Genomic DNA, 20,107 nt, shown 5'->3' with positions numbered 1-20,107 from the left:
ATGATACACACACAATGGGGAGCCAGTGCTGCTGCTGGCTGGGGCGAAGGGCAAGGCTGGACATGGGGACATCTGGGGGTGTGTCAGCACTGAGATACTGGTGAGGCTCCAGGTCTGGCAGCCACTCACACAGTCTGTTCATCCAGCCCCTGCCTGCAGGATGTCTCTATAGGAGGCATCACCCCAATGCCCATGCTGGCCTGAGGAGTGCAAAAGGAGAAGAAATTAGTCCAGCCATGACTCAGCGTTCAGGGCAGATGAAGCCTGATTCCTCCTCTTCTTCAGCCCAAGTAAGCCTAGCTCCAGTCCTGACCAGCTCAGCAGCCTTTACTAGCCTCACTCCAGCATGGGATCTTTCTTGGACTGGGGAGCCCCAAATGGAACATAGCGTGCAGAAGAAGGCGGGAAAGAATTGCTTCACCAGCCCATTTCTGCACTCTTGCTGACCCAGGCTGGGACCCCCTCCCTGCATGGACCATGACTGCTGGCATCTTCAACCAGAGCTCAGTTCTCCCCCACTGCAGGCTCAGCCCTGAGTCCTTGGGAGCTTAGCCGCACGCTGGCCTTGTCTACAGCCTTGAGCCACGTCAGTGGGGCTGGGTGCAGGCTTGGCAGTGCTGCCTGTTGAGCTGGGCAGCCCAGGGCTCAGCCCCATGTCCTCACTGCCCAGCCAGACGCCAGCCTTGTGCCAGCAGCTGGCAGCAGGCCAGTAGCTGCATGATTACACAGTGGGGAGGTCTGCTGCAGGGCCAGCCCTGTAAGCCACTAGTTGCTTGGGCGTTGAAGGCCAGAGCATTAGGCGTCCCTCCTTATCCCCTGTTATCTTCCAGACAAACCCAAACTGGGTTTTCTGTCTCTCACACAGTCATTCACTTGTCAGCCAAGGCTGTCCTGTGCTGCCCCATGGATCCCTCCCTGTGGGGCCCCACAGGGCTGACAACACAGCCCGGGCACAGGGCAGCCCCGGGGTGCTGGGCATGAGGGGTCACAAAGCATGCACAGGGCAGCCCCGGGGGCACTGGGACAGGAACACAGCACAGTGTGGCAGAGCCCATGGCAGGAGGACTCTGTGGATCCCTATGGGTGGAAAGCTGGTTCTCCCACATCTGGGGTACTCCCGAGCAGAGCCCTTCTCCAGCCTTGGCATGCCAGTTCTGCCAGCCCTCATCCAGCTTCATGAACACAGCTCCCAGGACATGTGGCATGTGGGGTGATGTCATGGGTGGCACACAGCAGCCCTATCATAGCCATGGGGTGGACTCTGCTCTTTCTGCAGTGCATTGCTGTCAGGGAAATCCTGATAAGGTGAGATAAGCCCACACTGCCAAGCACCATCCATCAGGCCCCAGTGTCTCCCAGTTAGGGTTAGGGCACATGGGGATCCACAGACCACCTCCCCTGCCCCCCCCAGAAACCCAGCAGGGCAGAGCATCAGCCTGGACACAGACATGACTCCAGACTAGCCATGGAAGAAAAAAACACACCAGAGGAACCTTCCCTTCCCTTCCCTTCCCTTCCCTTCCCTTCCCTTCCCTTCCCTTCCCTTCCCTTCCCTTCCCTTCCCTTCCCTTCCCTTCCCTTCCCTTCCCTTCCCTTCCCTTCCCTTCCCTTCCCTTCCCTTCCCTTCCCTTCCCTTCCCTTCCCTTCCCTTCCCGCCAAGAGGTGCATCTGGACTGCAGTGGGCCAATTCTCCACAGCGGGGCCAGCATCCTTTTGGGATGCAGCAGTGATGCAGCAGGATTCCCAGACACACTAGCCACCCTAAACAACACTTCCCTGGGGCACTGGGGCTCTGGGATAGGTGGAGGGATAAGCTCTGCCCCACAGTCCAGCTACCCTCCCAAGGTATTTCCAGGGTAGAGAGATCCTGATTCACAGGGGGATATTGTACCAGCATAAATTGTGCCACCAGCTGGAAAGCAGCTCCGCAGGGATCCTTGGGATCCTGCTGGGCACCAGCTGAGCAGAAGGCAGGAATGTGTCCTCATGGCACGAGGCAAAGGCAGGCAGGGAGCACCAATGGGGAGGCTGTGCTGCTCCAGCTGGGATAACCTGGGCGAGGCACAGCCATGCTGGGGTGAGTCCAGCAAAGTGCCGTGATGGTGGTGGAGCGACTGGAGCACCTGTACTGTGTGGAGTGGCTGCAGGAGCAGGCTCTGCTGAGGCTGGAGCAGAGGAATTTTCAGGGATCCTGCTAATACACAGGCAGGGAGGGTGCAAGGAGATGAGAGTTTGTCTCTTCCCAGTGATGTCCAGTACTGGAAGAAAATGCAATAAGCACAAACTAGGACATGGCAGGTTCCTTTGAATATCAAGAAACACCTTTGTACTGTGAGAGTCACGCCTCAGTACAGGTCACAGGAGGAGTTGCCCTGGGGGCTGTGGTGGCTCTGTCTCAGGGATCCTCAGCTCTCAAACAGGCGTGATCCTGGGCCACGGGCAGCTTCTGCAGGGGCTGGACAGGACAGTGCTCTGTGTCCTGACTGCACACAGTGGACACTTGAGCAGGGACATGGCTACAGCCTGTGCAGGGCACACACGTGGTTCGGCAGGCACGGCACATGGGCATACACTCACACACGAGTGTACACGTGTGCTCAAGGTGAGCGTGCAGGCACCTGTGCACATCTGCACACACACATGCATCCAGGGTCGTGCACGTGAGAGCACACCCGTGAGTGCCCAGGGAGAGAGCGCGTGAGGCAGGGTGCGTGTAGCAGGGGGTGCCCGGGATGGACGGTACGCCGGACGGAGGCGGTGCCCGGTATCAGGAGCCAGGGTCGAGAGCCCGGCTGCGTCCCGGGATGGGGGGGTGCCCGGGATGGGGGCTGCGCCGGACGGGGGCGGTGCGCGGGGTGAGGAGCCAGGGTCGGGGGCCCCGGCTGCGTCCCGGGATGGGGGGTGCCCGGGATGGGGGCTGCGCCGGACGGGGGCGGTGCGCGGGGTGAGGAGCCAGGGTCGGGGGCCCCGGCTGCGTCCCGGGATGGGGGGTGCCCGGGATGGGGGCTGCGCCGGACGGGGGCGGTGCGCGGGGTGAGGAGCCAGGGTCGGGGGCCCCGGCTGCGTCCCGGGATGGGGGGTGCCCGGGATGGGGGCTGCGCCGGACGGGGGCGGTGCGCGGGGTGAGGAGCCAGGGTCGGGGGCCCCGGCTGCGTCCCGCCGCTCTGCCCGGGGCGGGGCGGGGCCTGCGCGGCGCGGGCCAATCAGCGACGTGCTCGCAGTCGGGCGCGGGGTTAAAGCCGGGTGCGGTGGGGGGGCGGAGCGGCGCTCGGCATGTGGGGGCGCGCGGTTGTGGCCTGTGCGGCATTGTGCGCATGCGCGCGCGCTTGGCTCGGCGGGTCCGTGTGCGCGCGGGAGGCGGTGGGCGCGGGCGGCGCGCGGTACGTGGCGTTCCTGAGCGCCGGCTCCGCCGCCGGACCCGCGCTGGTCGAGAGCGTCTGGGCTGCCCCCGGCCGCCTCCGCGCCTGCTGGGCCCGCCGCGATCCGCGCCTCGCCCGCGCCTTCCGTGCCGCCTGCCTGCATCGCCCGCCTGCCGCGCCCGGGGCTGCGCTGCGCGGGGCCCTGTCCGCGCTGTGGCGGCGTCGTGCCGCCTGCACCGACCCCGTGCCGCCGGGACCGCAACGCCGCCGCCGCCGGGGCTGGACGCTGCCAGGAACGCTGTGGTGCGGCGCGGGGAACTCGGCGGGGAACTGGAGCGAGCTGGGTATGGAGGGGCGGGAGGCGGCGGGAGCACCCGGTCTCCCTCCGGCTCATCGGCGCCTCCGCAGGGCTCTTCCGCGGCCCCGACCGGTGCTGTCGGGAGCATGACCAGTGCTGGGCGCAGATCACGGCGCTGCAGTTCAATTACGGCATCCGCAACTATCGCCTGCACACCGTGTCCCACTGCGATTGCGACACCAGGTGAGCCCAGGGCGTGAGGAAACGGGGAGCTTGGGGGCCCGCCTTCCTCACCGGTCCCCTGCCCGCAGGTTCCGGCAGTGCCTGCTCGCCATCAACGACACCGTTTCCAACATCATCGGCGTCACATTCTTCAACCTGTTGGAGGTGCCGTGCTTTGTGCTGGAAGAGAGCGAGGAGTGCATCCAGTGGCACTGGTGGGGCGGGTGAGTTCCCGGGGGTGCCCCGGCCCTCAGCGTTTCCTGCCCGGCTGTCTCCTCGGGCACTGACTCGTTTTGTGTGCAGGACCTCACAACACGTGGTGTCCCCAGGTGTGAGCGTTATGGAGTAGTGCCTCTGGCCAGGATGGTGCAGCAGAATCAGTACCACCCCAGTCTACCAGCAGAGGAGAGGGGCAGCCCCACTGTGCAGCCCCCGGGCAAGGGAAGGAATTTCTCTAGAACAGGGCGTAAGCGGTTTCGACAGGAGCTGAGGGCAAAGTCTGGGCGCCGCCAGGCACGGAGACCTAAGACAGCCCAGCAGCCACAGGGCCCAGGTACCCCTGCGTCAGCCAGGGACAAGGCTGAGCTCACAACCAGGCACCCAGCAGTGCAGTGGGGGCTAGAGCCTGGCCGTGCAACAGCATCCACAGTGTCAGGACAGGATTTGCTTGGACCAGAGCAAGGAGCTGGAATCTCAGCACATCCTCTGTGTGGCAGCCTTGGACCCAGCCCAGCCACAACGCAGTGTGGAGTCACCCCCGTACCAGCTGTGAAGGGGCGCAGGCAGCAGGGTGAGCTGGTACTGTGGGCAGCACGTGCACACCGCAGCTGGGGTGGCCCAAGGCCTCAGGCTGGTGGGGTCATGTGCTGGGGGTGCCCATTACCTCCCCACTGTCCTCAGGCCCGGGCAGGGGGTGCAGGTGCAGCAAGCACCTGCGTAAGTGTGAGCACCAGATTGCACCCCATGAGGTGAGGTACCAGCTGCACAACATGGACAGCCGGACACTCTTCCACTGCAACTGCACGCGCAGGTGTGAGTCCAGGAGGAAAAGGCCACTGTGTGCATACAGTTGGGGATCAGAAGAGGTGGGATGCTTGCCCTGGCCAGCACCTGGTGACATGTGCCCTCCTGTGCCTGCAGGCTGGCACGGTGCCTCCACAGGGCAAGGGACTGCAGTGACATGGACGTGGCTGTCCTGGCTGACCGCATCACCATGGACTGCTTTGTGCTAGAGCTGCCTGCTGCCTGCAGCCCAGGCAGGGGGTCACAACACAGGTAAGTGGGGAAGAGGCCAGGGCCTGGGTGGGGCAGGAAACCAGTAGTGCAAGCATTGGCCCCTGCTACGCTGTGCCACTACTAGGCTGCAGGGCAGGAGCAGTGGGTGTTGGTGCTGCAGGGTTAGAGTGATGCTCACAGCTTTGCTTTTCCAGCAGCTGTACCATGATGACCAGGGCTGTGCTTGTACCGGCACAGCAGCTCAAAAAGATTCTAAGACGCTGGGGCCCTCTGCGTGTGAGCTCCAAGGCCAAGCATCTACACTGGAAGACACATGCCAGGGGAGGTACCCTCTGTGAGCAGTGCCAGCATCTGGTTGTAGAGCAGACACCAGCTTAGCCCCACACAGTGCTTTGATGACACCCAAGCAGCGCTGCCTTGGGGCGGAAAATGTGCTGTGCAGCAGCTGGGACCTGCTTGGGGTCTGGTCCTCAAGTCAAAGGATGGCACTGAGCATGGCTGTTGGCATGACAGCATGGAGCTGGGGACCACAGCCAGAGCAGGCAGAGGGACTGACAAGCCTCTCAAGGAGTATCATCCATGAGTATCAAAAGCAAGGGGAAAGAAATAGGAGGGCTCAGGAAAGAGGAAACTCATTGTCCTTCCCTGGTGTGCTCTGGGGCAGGGAGGATGGCAGGGCACCCCACCCCTAGATTGGTGACCCTTCAACTGGGGGGCCTGAGCAGTGAGGTGTAATCCTGACCCTCTTGCAGGGTAGGAGGGTTGAGGTCAGTACCTGAATGCAGCAGAAAAAATAAAGGGTGGGTGGTCAGAGCATGGTATATGGTACAAGAGTTGAGCCTGCTGTCCCCTCTTGACACTGTGGCCCCCACCCCAGGGGTGATCCTGCCTCCAGCAGTGAGCACAGTGCAGCTGGGGTGGGCAGGATCATTTATTTTGTCACTTGCACTATGTTCAGGCTGAGGCACAGTAGTAGAGCAGGGAAGGAGGGAGCAAGCTTTGATCTCCGATCTCCAGGCTACCCTGTGGTGGTCCTTGCTCTGTGCCTATCACCATTCTTGCCAGAGCCCTGCCCTGGCCTTTTGTGCCATCTCAGGTGTAAGGCCAGCACTCCTCCCATGGGACAAGAGTCCTGCACTTGGAAGTTCGTGAGAGGTTCCCCAAACTGCATTAGACCAACTTTGCCCATCCTCCCCTGTGTGGTCACCTCACAGCCCAGGGCAGGAGCTTGGGCTGTGGGGGGCAGCAAGGAGGGGGCCTCTACCTGCCAGGCACACAACAGGGGTGAGGAGTCACTGCAATAAATAAGGGAGGGAGTGTCTCAGCAGGGAAGTGGCAGAGGAAAGCACACAGCAAGCGCGCTATGGGGAGGAGGAAGGGAGCCACTGCATCAGCGGCCCATGGCACAGCTATGTCTGTCCAGTTCCTGGGGGCTGTGCCCCCCCTTTGGGGAGGGGCCACAGCCTGGGGGGCTGGTGGTGCTCATTCTCCGGCAGGGATAATAGCCCTGGTCTGCGCTCTCCTGCCGCCGGCCCAGGGCCTGGTCAATCATCTCCAGGCGCAGTGCAGGCAGCAGGCCCAGGTTCCGGGGGTCAGCCCTGCTCAGGGAGCCATCAGCAGAGACACGCCGGAGGCCACTTTGCTCCTGCACAGTCTGGTAGAATGAGCTGCTGTCTGGGCTCTCAGCTGCCTGTCCCAGCTCCTTGCTTTTAACTTCATGGTGCCCCAGCTCTTCATGGGGCAGATGGATGGTGGGGATATTCCTGGGGAGGCTGCAACGGCTCTGGGGTGAGGGACTGCGGCTTGTACCCCTGTCTCGGCTTGATGGACGCAGGATGAGGCCCTGGAACTTGGCCAGGCTGGGGCTTCGGCTCCGGTGACGTTTCATCTTGCCCGGGCTGGGACTACGGGATTTGGGAGCCAGGAGGACAAGTGTACTGTCATCCTCTTCTGAGCTGCTGCCTGAGCTGTCTGTAGAGCTGCTGCCCTCCTCTGACCTGGGTAGGGAAATCTGCACCCCTGCATCAGCACTGCTAGCTGACCCTCACAGGGGACCCATCCAGAGACACCCCCCTCTGCCCTATCCATTCCCCCTCACCTCTTGGCTGTGCTCACCTGGAAGGGCTCAGTCACACCAGCGATGCTACTGGAGGTGTTGCTGTAGTATCCAAGGATGTACTCTCCATTCCCCTTGGGCAGTGCTTCCTCAGAGAACATCACCTGCAGTCCAGAGACACCTGATGGCCACCAGGATTGGCACAAGGGTGCCCCCCCTGCTACCTCCAACCCCAGCCAAAAGCACAAATCTCTGCTGCCAATACCATGAGCCTGCCCCATATAACAATAACAAGGTGCCTGCCTCCCCCATCCAGGGGCACAAAGGGGTGATTATCCCTGTAGTGTGGGGCAGAAGTGCCAGCAAGACAGCAGGGCTGGCCCCAGCTCACCTGTGCACACAGCTGCTTCTCCAGGCAGCGCTCCCCATCATCACTCCTGGCCCAGACATAGGACACGTAGTCTTTAGGGTGCCGAAACCCCACCTGTGCACAATACATGGGACAATACAAGTGAGTGGGACAATGTGAGCCCCACTCAGCACAGTCACTCTTCAGTCTCCTGTTGCTCAGCTGGCTCTGCTCACAGAGGGTGACCCAAAGCCGCCTTGCAGGTGTGCCCTGGGGTGCTGTGGGGCCCACAGAGCAGGGGAAGGAGGAACTGCTGGACCAGAGCCTCCTGAAGCAGGACCACATCATGATGCCAGGGGAAGGGAGGGCACAGCTCCATGCCCTCACCATGTTCACCGGTGGGGGGTAACTCAGAAGGGACCCCACAGTGCTGTGCAGTGCTCCCCACTCCCTCCAGCCCCAGCAGCCCCCAAGCCCCTACCCGGTAGAGTCCTATCCAGTCCCAGGAGCTCCGGTGGAAGCCAACAGCCATCTTGTACCTGACAACTGCTTGCTCAGGCCTGCTCCACTCATCAGCCACATAAATCTCAACCAGGGGCTTGTCCACCTTGGAAGCAAACTGCCAGAGAAAGGGCATGGCAAACAGCTGCCTCTGCTGCCCAGGGACCCCATGCACATACCCACAGCAGCCCCCAGTAAAAGGCAAGGTAGCTGAGCTCGCCAAACCGGAGTAAGCTCCCCACACAAGGCTGGACATTCCACCCCTGCAGCTCCTGCCTGTGTTCCCAGCAGCCCTGGACAGTGCTCACCTGCACAGCAAAGATGGCAGCTACTGGCTTGTGGTCGCTGACAGTGTATTCCATGTGACTGCAGTAGCACAGCTGGCTCACTGACAGCACACCCTGGCTGGGCCGGTGCCCACCTGTGCCCAACCCCTTGCTGGGAGGTTTTATCTTCCACAGGATGCGGTCAGTCCAGGCAGGTTTTCGCTTCTTGGCACTGCAGGGCACAGAAGAGCATCTCTTGCCTGGCAGAGGCAGTAGGCTCTGATGCAAACTGCCTCCCCCTGGCACTATGGCACATGTGGGCAGAGGATGTGGCTCACCCTGGCACTCAGCACAGCTGCTGGGACAGACCTGTGCTGGCAGCAGCACTGCCGTCACATCACAGTCCAGCCTGTGCCCACCCCAGCACGGCTGCTCTCCCCACCCATCCACACCAGCACCTACACTGGCTCTGAACCCCAAAGCTCCTGCATCTCAGCCCCACCTCATGCCCTGCTCTCCTACCTGCTGTCATACTTGTTGGTGCCCACATCAAACTTGAAAGTGGGTGGGAAGTTCAGGGGTCCCTCCTGGAAGCCTCTGAGAACAGGCCACGTACTTTTGGCAATGTTCAGCTGTGGGGAAGAGAGCACATCAAGGAGCACAGCAACCCCCATAGCCAGACCCCTCCACAAATCCCGACATAATCTCCCCACCCTCGCACACTGTGAAATCCCAGTCCCATTCCTGCCAGCTCCCACAGCTCTCAGGGTTTGTCTATGCCAGCAGCTAGCCTGTAGACTCAATGCCTCAGCTCTCCTTCACACATTCATGAGGGAAGTGTGCCCAGCTCCATCCAGACTGACCTGGGATTCTGCTGTCCCTTCCTCCCCCAGAGACATGAGAGCCAGGGCTCTTTGTGTCCTACGGGTTGCAAGAGGACATGCCCTGACCAACAGCCATATGGGCAGTTTCGGGGAGAGTCGATCACTGCTAGGGTTCCAGTGTAGGCTGGCAGCACACCCATCCCTCACCTGATCCTTCTCCCAAAGCTGGCTCAGGACATTGCTGTCAATGGCATACTTCACAAAACAGATGTCCAGGCTCTCAATGCGGAAATTGAGGTCCCCAAACCAGAACACGAGGCTGTGGATGGCAGCAAGGGCAACGGGCTGAAAGGGCTGAGGCTACCAGAGCCAGGGACAGCAGGGGTAAGATGTCCCCAGCCTGGGGGCAGCCTTAGCCCACAATATAGGTGCTCTTGGGAACACTGGCACAAGTCACTGCTCAGCCAGCAGCCTGGCCAGCTGCCAGGATTCTGTAGGTAGGACCAAGTACCATTAGCCAAATGGGCCAGACTTCCCCAAACTGAAACCAAGGGTGGAAGTTTCCACATGAGGCACCCGTTGGATTCAGATCACAAAGCCAGGACACAGGGACAGAGCTAGGCCCTCTGACTGGTCCCAAACCCCAAGAGTGCTAGTAAGGCAGGAATTGTATCAGCCCTGAATGTGGTGAGACCAAGACCCCTCTATAAACACCTACCCCACCATGCTGAGTCCATGCTAGGCCAGCTCTGCAGGCAAGACCTAACCTCCAAGCTGTGCTGGGATGCAGGGGAGACCCCACACCCTACATGGAGGTGGTCAAGGACTGGGACTGGCACTAGAGCCCAGACTGGGAAGCAAAGTGGTGGGGTACGCACTCATGGTCCAGGATGCCGTTGGCCACGGGCCCCTCAAACTGCTGCATGTGCAGTATGGTGGCAAAATCCTCCTTGCGCTGCTCCGCCTTTTCCAGGTGTGCTGGCAGGTGGCAGTTCAGGAAGCAGACCATGTGGCCGAAGATGGAGAGACGAACACTCACCCCACCCTTGTTGCCCTGCACCAAGAGGATCCCATGACTCCTTGGGAAGCCAGCCCCTTGCAATCTCCCCCCAGGGCCATACTCACCCAGTATCCCCCCAGCCCTGTCCTGGTGCAGTCTGTCTGGATGTCCTGAAGGAAGGGCAGGTGGTAGTACTTGGCAAACACCAGCAGGATCACACCTTGCATCCTCACTGTGCTGACCTGGAATTGGAGCAAGGGCTGGAATATGATGGTAGCCTGGGGACAAGGGGACAACTCCCCTCACTCCAGGCCATGAGGCAGTACCTCCACCCTTTGTGTGCCCCTCCATCCTACAGGTGACTAACAGCACATTTGGTTCAGAGATCTGTGCATACCCTCCTGAGCACTGACAGCCAAAGCTGAACCTCAGTGATGCTGGGCTTACATATGTTCTGAGGCAAATGTCTTGGGGAACTGAGCCTGTCTGGGGGAGCTGACCCTGCCCTGAGTTTTGCAGGCTGTTGCCAGCAGCACCAGCCAGTTCCCACATTTACCTCCTCACCCTGGTTCAATGCAGGGGGCAAGGTAAAGCCACCCCAAAGCACCAGAGGGGAAGCATAAGCACAGGAAAGGCAGCTGGGTGGCACAAGCCAAACAACTTGCTGGGTGAGATGCAGCAGCAGTCCCTGCAGCCTGGATGGCTGTAGGCTGTCCCTCCAGCCAGCTCTCCCCCTGCACCTCCCTCCCAGCTTTCTATTCCTGTGTCCCACCTGCCTGGCAGGCAGAGAGAACACCAGCAGCCAACTCCTTCAGGACTCCTTACCAGGATGAAGTGGAAGGGGCTTAGTACATCCATGAAGAGTTCACTCCACTGATCTGTGAAGAGGGCATCCTTCAAGCGTTTGTTTATCTTTGAGTTTACCTCCTGCAGCCTGAGAGGAAATGTACAGATCCTTCAGCCACACCAGGAAACCAACTGTGTCCCAGTTAGTGAGAACTTGGGAGAGGTGCCAAAGCACAATGCTGGGCAGCAGGACAGGGTGGGAAGGGCAGTTCAAGGGAAGACACTGATTTTGGAGTGCAAACCAGCCACGTCCTTGCTCCAGTGATTCTGGGCCATGTGGTGGCAGGAGGCACAAGTGGCCCTGAATCCAGGAGGCTTTGGTCCTTTCTAAAGGAGAAGCAGTTAAGCTGCACAGGGTTGAGCAGAAGCCTAAAGCCCATCTCGGTGTGCAGGAGGGGCTTATGGGGCCTTTCAGTCTTTACAGAGAAGTCAAGGTGTCCAGATGTATTTGAGCTGCATAGCTCAGAGCAGCAGCAACCAGAAAGCTAATAGTGCTCCTCCTAGCTGAGCAATTAATGAAGAGAAGGAAAAATGTCCACAGAGAACAGCACAATCAGGAAATGTCTTGCCTAAAAAAATCGAGCGCTTAGAGCACAAAGACACAAGTCAGAGGAAGGACACAGCTAGGCAGAGATGCCAGGAAGTGAGCAGTAGCAGGACACTCTGCCCTGGCCAGAACATGGTCCCAGCAGGTCCCTAACTATCAGCTACACCCCTCACCCCATCCATCCAGCTCAGGTTGACCTCTGCCACCCACACAGACCCATTCCACTGGCCTGCAAGGCTGAGGGGACTGAGAGGCTGGCTCCAACACAACGAGCTGGCTCCAACATAGCTCCAGCAGTGTCAGCCTTTACATCACTCTGCCCCTGCAGCTGGGAGCTCAGGGGCAGTCCTGGAGGCAGATCCAGCTTTAATACCTCATACCTATAGGCAGAGGCTGCTTCCTGCACCCTGTGCAAAGACAGCACATCCCTGGCCATAGTAGGAATTCATACATCACTGCAGTCCTCAAGGGACAGCCACCCTCACTTCACCAGCCTCAGCACAGTGCTGTGGTACTGCCCTGTTAGTAGATCTGTGTACCAGGGGCATGGAGCCAATCCAGCCTCGGGAGAACAGATCTATGCCCTTGATGCCTGCATACCACATGCAAAAGCACAGAGGAGGAGAATGCTCCCAGAGGACTTGGCGAGGTGAGTCAAATGCCTTGACAAACCTGACCCAAGGACTGCCACAACTCACAGCAAGAGCAGGGCTAACTTGGTCCAGCATAGCCAACTTCAGGCTTGATGAGTATTCAAGTCTAATCAGTACTCAAGGGTTTCACTTCCTCTCAGGACTCCCATCTTACCAGGAGCTGATTCTCCATCATTTTTTCTGACATGCTATCATTTGTGATGCACACCCCTCCCTGCTCCCCATGCCCCAAGGGAGGCTGGGGCTGCAGCTCTTCCATTCCTTGTCCCCCACGGCTTTGGGGATTCCTTGAAAAGGGAATTCGCCAGAGGGGGAAGGGGAAGGAAAAGGAGGAGCTGCACCTCATCTTCTTACCCAATGGCGATCATGTCCACATCGTTTGTCTCGCCCGTGTTGAGGTGCAGCAGGGATGTCACATCATTTGGGGGCATGGCTGTACCTACGTTCCAGGTGACCACTGTGATGCTTGGGAGGACAAAGGAAGAACAGGCTAACATGAAGGCTCGGACGGGTTCCTTGTAACCCTGTTCAGCCCCCAGATCCACCAAAGAAGCTTTTTGCTGGCAACAGAAGTAGCCAGAGCTGAAGCTTAGTCATGGCATATATACAAGGTCCTTAATTCCTGTATGAGAGAGACAGATCCTTCCCTCCAAGATCCCCCATGATCTGCACCTGAAATTCTAGAAACCAACACAAAGAGCCCTCGTCTTCATCACCACTAGTGGACACAGACAGACTGCGAGACAGAATGTCTCTGGAAACCACCCCCCTTCCCCAGGAAGGCTCAGGCTCCTGGGGAAAGGACCCGGATCTCAGTTCCCAGCCCCTGCCAGCCACAAAGGCCAGGGCAGCGCATGTGACAGCAGTGCTGCAACCCTGCAGCGGTGTCTTTCACCAACGCAAAGCGACATCCGTCACAACACATTAATGCCCTTGCTCAACGGGCACCAGCAAAGGGCCCGCAGGCTCTTTTGGTAGTGACAGGAGCCTCAGTCACTAGGGAGACGATTCAATAGGGAAGGACAGCAGCGCCACGCTAGCCCTGGTGCTCGGGGACAGCGGGGGCAGGTAGCACTCACTGCACAGTCGGTGTCTCTGTCACGACATCCCGCACGAACAGTGCGCGCCAGACACGCTACCCGCCGGGAGCTTGCCTGCAGCCCCGCATCCCATCCTGCTGAATCCGCCACAGCGGGCAGAAGGGGCACAGCGGGTGCTGCGAGCCCCGTCCCCGCGAGCGTCCCGCGGCCCCACTCACCGGAACGCGCCGTCCTCGGGGGCTCGTCCCGGGCAGTCCGGCAGCAGATCGCAGACGTCGCTGGGGCCGAGACGACCGAGGGGCCGGGAGAGGACGGGCAGCTCTCCCGGCTCCGCTCGGGGACTCAGGCCCGCCCACCCGCCGGCAAGGAACTCGCTGGAGACGGCCTTGGGCAGCGTGGGGGCGCGGGGCACGGCGGGGCCCGCCCAGGCCGCGATGTGGTCGCTGGACTCCGCTTTGGGCAGCATCTCCCGCCGCTCCGACGGGGCTGGCGCGGGGAAGGTGACCCGGCCGGGAGCTGCCGGGGACGGGGGGCCGCCCGGGCCGGGGGACAGCAGGGCCGGCAGCGGGAGACCCTCAGGCGGGGTATGGGCCTGAGGCCGCTCCTCGGTTCCTGCGCGCCGCGGGCAGCCGTTCCCGAAGCCGTGCCCGTCCGGTCGGGAGCTCCTACGGCCGCCCGGGACGCCGCCGCCGAGGAAAGGCGCCGCCGAAACCCCAGCGTCGGGCGGGAGCCGAACCGCGCTCCCAGGGCCGCGCGGGGGGCCGGGTCGAGACCCCGCGCCGGGGGCCGAGCCCCGGTCGGCGCTGCCGCGCCGGGCCGGGTCCATCGGCAGGAGGAGACCGGAGCGGCCGCGGCCCCGGCCCCGGCCTCGACCCGGCCCCGCGCACCTTTCGGCCCCGCCTCGTGACGTAGCCGCACAGTGACGTCACGCCCGCCACCTGCGCGGCGCCTCAAAGGCGCAGGAGCGGCTCCGCCCCTCGCGCACCTGCCGCCCCGCCCTGCTCACGTGACGGCGCTCGAAAGCCTTTCCTGCGTGTGCCCGCCCCTGCACACGCGTCCCTGCGTGTGCACACCTGTTCTCGTGCACGAACACCTGTCCTTGCACACCCGTCCCTGCGTGTGCACACCTGTTCTTGTGCACGAACACCTGCCCCTGCACACCTGTCCCTGCGTGTGTACACCTGTTCTTGTGCACAAACACCTGCCCCTGCACACCTGTTCTTGTGCACGAACACCTGTCCTTGCACACCTGTCCTTGCAAGTGCACATCTGTCCTTGCTCATGCACATCTGCCTCTGCAAATGAATGCCTGCCCTGCTGCATTACTGTGTATATGACTTTTCACCACTGAAGCCGTTCTGTCAGCTTGTGCCAGATATATTTGTGGTCTGCTGCAGAGTGTTTGCATTGTTGGTGAGCACACACACCCTCGGGCAGTTGTGTGTGAGCGTGTGAGTGTGTTTGTGTGTGTTGTTGTGTCTGGCCATGTGTGTATTTACACATGGGCTGTGTGTGCTGCATGTGCATCTCTGTGTGTGTACTGGTCTGTGTGTGCAGCTGTGTGTGTAGCTGGGGATGTGTGTGCCTGTTTGTGCAGCTGTGTGTATGTGGCTTTGCATGTAGGTGCTGCTGTACCTGTGTGTGGCAGTGCCCATGTGCTCCAGTGAAGAAGCACTTTGTACAGGCAGGTCTGAACACCTGCACTTGGGGTGCACACATACACAGGAGTCTGGGTGACAGGTTTATCCTCATCCTGTGCCTGCTACAGTGTCTGGGCAAGGCTGGAGCTTGAGGAGGAGAAAGACCCAGGTGAATTAAGGAGTGAGGCTGAGGAGGATACTGGCCAGAGAGTATAAGATCCTTGGATTGCCATGGGATTCAGTCAGGAGCCAAAGGAACTGTGGGAAGTCCCTGCCATCGTGGAGGAGCACTTGCAAATAATTTGTGATCAGTAGTGGCAACTGGGAAAAGACTGAGGAGAGTCGATATCACTGCTCTGCACTGGACACAGCACTTGAGGGGTGGCCTCATAGGAGCCTCTTTGACCTCCTGTGGCCTGCTGACAGCACCCCCAGTGCAGCTCAGGATGTCATTCACCTGCTTTGCCCCGAGGACATGGTGAGCTCACGGTCAGTGAGTGTCAGGATGTGCAGGGTTGTCGGGGTGGGGTGTGTGTGTGTGTTGGTGTGTGCTGTTGGTATGTATGTGTTGCTGCTGTGTGGTGCTGTTGTTGGTGTGTTGTTTCTGTGTCGGTCAGTGCAATGCTGTGTTCTGTGTGTATGAGCAGTTGTTTGTGTTGCTCTGTGTGTTGGTGCTGTTGGCGTGTATTGCTCTGTGTGTTGGTGTTGTTGGTCTCTGTGTGTTGATCTGTGCTCTACTGGTGTGTGTTGCTGTGTGTGTGTGGTGCCATTGGTCTGTGTGGTGCCAGCCTGTGCAGATTGTGCGTGTGTTGGTGTCATTGGTCTCCATGTGTCAATCTGTGCTGCTGTGTGTGTGGTGCTGTTGGTCTCTGTGTGTCGGTCTGTGCACGGTCGCTGTGTGTTGCTGTATGTGTGATGCTGTTTGTCTGTGTGGTGCCCATCTGTGCACAGTTGGTGTGGTGGGTTTCAGGGCTGGCTAAATGCCAGAGCACTTATTAGAATATCCCTATTAATTTCCTGCTGTGACATAGGATTAGGAGGAAGGCAAAGCAGACTTAAACTTGAAAAGGGTATAAAGAAAAGTTTATAATAGTAACTAAAAGAAAGAATAATAAGAATTATAATAAAATTTTTAGAACACTTCTCCCCCCATAACCTTTTCTTTCTCTCTAACAATGTACAGAAACAATTCAGTCAGTTTATTACTTTTAGAATAGTATTTCTTCAGTTTACTTAGGGAGACAAGTCTCTCATTAATATATGAAGACTGGTCTATAAGAAAACAGTTCTCTCCTGACTTTGAATTTCTGTGAATAGTAGCCACCAGGAAAATCTGCAATTGTGAAGTCCTCATTTTTTACAGCTTCTCCCACAGCTGTGTTTATGGGCCATGTCAACTTATGGGGTACTGTATTAAAGATGAGCTGCTTAAGAGCAAAAGTTCTCTTCATCTGTCATTGAAATCATACTTTCTGGGAATAGAGGTCTTCTTTTCTCCCTGGGGGCACAGGGTCTTCATCACTCTTTTCTCTCTCTCTGTATAAACTTCTTATGGGACCACAGCTAGTTTAACATCTGCTTACTTTAGCACAGAGGCCTTTGCTAGGTATCTACCATTTGAACGATTCATCTCCCGACCGGACTTTTCAAGGCATTACAGGGAAAAAGAGCCTGATGTATTAATTATATTTTTCTCCATATCTTTATAAGAGTATTTTCAGCTTAAAACTACAGGCATCTCTTTATCCCTCCCATCTGGGACTTTACTTCTTCACTGACCTCAGTGACTTCATGCTATTCTGCTACATGTTTGCACTCTGTCCTTTTCTCTCACTCGAGGGAGGATTGAAGCACTGAAAGAGTTAATATCTCACCCGGGGCTTGCAGACTGTTACATGGCTCTGGCCAGGCTCTGTAGCTTGCAGCAGGAGCTGCGGCTGGGCTTGGGGGGAACGCAGTTAGGATCTGGGCAGCCAGGCCAGGACACAGCAGCAGCACACCAGGGGCTGATGGCTTCTCCTCCCCCTGCCCACTGGCTGCAGGTGAACCTCAATGGCAGCAGAATCTCGGCTGAGCCAGCCCAGCCCCGGCTGCTCCTGGGGCCCAGCGGGCCCGCTTGGCCTGGGCTGGTAGGAGGGCAGGACTCAGTAGCAGCAAGATGTCAGCAGCCGCAGCCACGGCCCGGCCTCAGCCCTGCGGCCTCCCCTCTCCCTGCCCAGCAGCGATGGGGCCCGGTGGGCGCCCCGGGAAGGGGCTCAGGCCCATGGCAGGGACTGCCTGCCCGGCCTGCCTGACACGGGCCCGGCCCACCCTGACACGGGCCCAGCCTGCCTGACACGAGCCCGGCCCGGCCTGCCTGACACGGGCCCGCCCTGCCTGACACGGGCCCAGCCAGCCTGACACGGGTCCGGCCCAGCCTGACATGGGCCCGGCCTCCCTGACGCGGGCCCGGCCCGGCCTCCTCACCTGCTCTCAGGCCAGAAGGGAAACAGACCCTCCTGGGCTTTTTTGTCTTTAACAGGTATCTTCACATAGGCGTGTACATTTTCCTTAGTGGTTTAACAAATTGTCAGTTTTCAAACCTAATTACTGATTGATCTTTTTGTCAGACACAGGGGAAACTGCTAACAGCCTCTTTTATAAAGTCGCTTCCATGACTGCCTCTAATATAAAACTATGACAGTTGGTCTGTGTGTTGCTGTGTGTGTTGCCGTCTGTGTATCACTGTGTGTGTTGCTGTGTGTGTGTGTTGCTGTGTGTGTGTGTTGCTGTGTGTGTGCCGCTATGTGTTGCTCTGTGCGTGTGCGTTGCTGTGTGTCGCTGTCTGTGTGTCGCTGTGTGTGTGTTGCTCTGTGTGTGTCGCTGTGTATTGCTGTGTGTTGCCCTGTGTGTGTGTGTCGCTGTGTGTGTGTGTCGCTGTGTGTGTGTTGCTCTGTGTGTGTCGCTGTGTATTGCTGTGTGTTGCCCTGTGTGTGTGTGTCGCTGTGTGTGTGTGTCGCTGTCTGTGTGTTGCTCTGTGTGTGTCGCTGGTGTCGCTGTCGGTCTGTGCACGCTGAGCGCTCGCGGCTCTTACGCGCCATTCACACGGTGCGCACGCGTGTGCGCGCGTGACTGCGTTCGTGTGGGCGCGTGTTTTGCGCGCATGCACGGCGCCGTGCGCGTGCCCGTGGCGCGCCGGACGTGGCAGCGACGGGAGCGATGCGGGCGGTGCTGCCGGGGCCGGGGCTGTGGCTGCTGCTGGCGGCGGCGCTGGCGGCGGGCAGCGGCTCGGAGCGCCCCCGGCTCCGCGAGACCGTGCTGCAGGACCTGGCCCGCGGCAAGGTGGAGGTGAGCGCGGGTGGGGGCCGCGGGACTTGCCGGGGCCGAGCCGGTGCCCGCCGGGTGCCTGACGAGGTGTCCTCTCCCGCAGACCTGTGGCGGGTGACGGCTGAATCGCCTCAGGGAGGTACGTACTGGGGCCGGGCCGGGCCGTGGCGGGGAGTCGGGGCTTCCCGACGCTGAGCCGGGCCCGACTGGCCATTCTCCGCAGGTGAAGGCGTTCGTCACCCAGGACATCCCGTTCTAGTACCTGCCGGGAGTGGCTGCGGCGCTGGGGTCTGGACGGGATGGGATGGGATGGGATGGGATGGGATGGGATGGGATGGGATGGGATGCAAGGGAATGAAGTATGGGAGAGGATGGGCTGAGGGACAGAATGGGGTTTTGTGAGGAATGAAGGACAGGGTTTGGGGAGGAGTGGAGAATGGTAGTTGGGGAATGTGATAAAGGATAGGATGGTATTACATGGGAAAGAGGATGGGATGATGGACAAAACAGATGGGATGGAAGGCAATAGGATATGAGAGAAGATGGGTTGGGATGGATGATGGTACAGGATAGACAGGAATGGGATGTGACGGATGACAGAAGGGGATGTGATGAAGGATGGGATGAGACAAGGATTGCATGGGCCTGTTCAGTGCTGCCCATTCCTTGACACATTGCCCAGCCATAACCTGGAGATGAAACACCTGCCTGGTGCTGACCCTGAGCTTGTGCTCCTCAGCCTCCGGTATGAGGAGCTAGAGGTGAGTGGGCAGTGTGGCACCTGCTGCCACAGGGCCTGGGGTGCTCGGTGCCCCACAGGTGCCAGGCTACAGCTCCTGTCTGGGTGCAGAGAATTCCCCTGAGCGACATGACCCGGGAAGAGATCAACCAGCTGGTGCAGGAGTTGGGCTTCTACCGCAAGGAGACGCCTGATGCCCCTGTGCCAGAGGAGTTCCAGTTTGCCCCTGCCAAGTCTCTGCCAGTACTGCTGCCCCCCCATGCACCCACTGCTGATGGCAAGACTCCACCCAAACATGACAAGGAAGAACACCCAGACCTCTAGCAAGGAATGGCACCCTTAGGACAGGGTCCTGCAGCCAGTCCCCAGTGCAGGGAATGAGGGCGTTATGGCAGCTGGACACGGTGTCACAGAGTGGCAAAGGTTTTCCCCCCCACTCTTGCTTGTGTGCTGGTTGATGCCCTCCTGTCCTTGGAGCTCATTATCCTTGGTGGAGGAGGAGCAGCATTTCTTACAGTCTCTTGCTGTGCCCAGACGTTTAGCTGCTCCCAGCACTGGGCAGCAGTTTCCTGCCTGCATGGGACAGGATGAAACCCTCAGCAGAAAGCACCAGGTGCTAAGGGTAGATGTGCTGAGTCCCAAAGGTGGGAGAGCTGTCCCAAGAAGGGGGCTTTACCCCCCAGCAGGCTTTATATCATAGCCAGCTCCTAGTAAAGCTTTTATTTGCAGTCATCTGCATTGTATCATCTTTTCAGAGGGAGCTGGGTTGTGTGCATCCCAAACTGCTCTGTTCCAAGGACAGCTGGGTGCCCCAGAGCTTCTCACAGAGGCAGAAGATGGCACAATCATAATCACTGCTGGTGGGCCACCTACCAACCTACAGACCAACTGTGCTGTTCCCGTGTCACCCCTCCCCAGCCTGATAGAGGGGTGAGGGTGGTGGGCACCACGGCATGGGATGAGCTGTTCTCACAGGGTGCAGAGGGATGGGCATGAGCCCATGAGTGAGTCCTGCAGTGTTGAACCAAAGCCCCATGGCTGCACTGGCCCAGTTGGAGACATCTGGCCCTCACCTAGGGAAGGAAGTGGGGCACAGCTGCACTTGACCATAGTCTTGCTGGCCATGTGGGAGTTTTTCCCTGTGCCAAGCCTGGGGCAATAGAGGGCAGTGAACCCTGGTCAGGGTGGCTCAGCTATGGACATCATCAATAAGGTGAGGAGCAGT

The 20,107-nt window shown here is 59.3% G+C and overlaps 3 protein-coding genes across 6 annotated transcripts; 2 read left to right on the top strand and 1 right to left on the bottom strand.

Moving 5' to 3' along the window:
• The first annotated feature begins 3,273 nt into the window (after positions 1–3,273).
• PLA2G3 (phospholipase A2 group III) lies at positions 3,274–5,493 on the top strand. The gene is made up of 7 exons (XM_058816926.1): positions 3,274–3,703; positions 3,768–3,900; positions 3,969–4,103; positions 4,209–4,669; positions 4,780–4,909; positions 5,020–5,154; positions 5,313–5,493. The coding sequence occupies exons 1-7, from the start codon at positions 3,274–3,276 to the stop codon at positions 5,491–5,493; spliced, it is 1,605 nt and encodes a 534-aa protein (XP_058672909.1).
• Positions 5,494–5,969: 476 nt separating this feature from the next.
• INPP5J (inositol polyphosphate-5-phosphatase J) lies at positions 5,970–14,105 on the bottom strand. 4 transcript variants are annotated; one of them, XM_058816506.1, is made up of 12 exons: positions 13,416–14,100; positions 12,512–12,622; positions 10,937–11,045; positions 10,237–10,353; positions 9,990–10,165; positions 9,319–9,430; positions 8,810–8,919; positions 8,330–8,519; positions 8,002–8,139; positions 7,563–7,655; positions 7,231–7,335; positions 5,970–7,126 (listed from the first exon to the last, which is right to left on the bottom strand). In XM_058816506.1, the coding sequence occupies exons 1-12, from the start codon at positions 14,021–14,023 to the stop codon at positions 6,506–6,508; spliced, it is 2,490 nt and encodes an 829-aa protein (XP_058672489.1). In that variant the 5' UTR covers positions 14,024–14,100; the 3' UTR covers positions 5,970–6,505. The 4 variants fall into 4 exon arrangements, with proteins under 4 accessions (XP_058672489.1, XP_058672490.1, XP_058672492.1 ...); XM_058816509.1 differs by having other exon boundaries at positions 6,755–7,134; positions 13,416–14,105; XM_058816510.1 differs by having other exon boundaries at positions 6,828–7,112; positions 13,416–14,105.
• Positions 14,106–17,979: 3,874 nt separating this feature from the next.
• SELENOM (selenoprotein M) lies at positions 17,980–19,605 on the top strand. The gene is given in 6 exon segments (XM_058816846.1): positions 17,980–18,025; positions 18,028–18,164; positions 18,247–18,282; positions 18,367–18,401; positions 18,826–18,904; positions 18,994–19,605. Coding segments are annotated over 6 exon segments (546 nt in total). The 3' UTR covers positions 19,207–19,605.
• Positions 19,606–20,107: the final 502 nt, after the last annotated feature.

Source organism: Ammospiza caudacuta, chromosome 18, assembly GCF_027887145.1.
Source record: "Ammospiza caudacuta isolate bAmmCau1 chromosome 18, bAmmCau1.pri, whole genome shotgun sequence".
In the NCBI taxonomy this organism is placed as follows: domain Eukaryota; kingdom Metazoa; phylum Chordata; class Aves; order Passeriformes; family Passerellidae; genus Ammospiza; species Ammospiza caudacuta.
The sequence above is the reverse complement of the archived record's forward strand: the minus strand, read 5'-3'. Positions and strand labels throughout refer to the sequence as shown.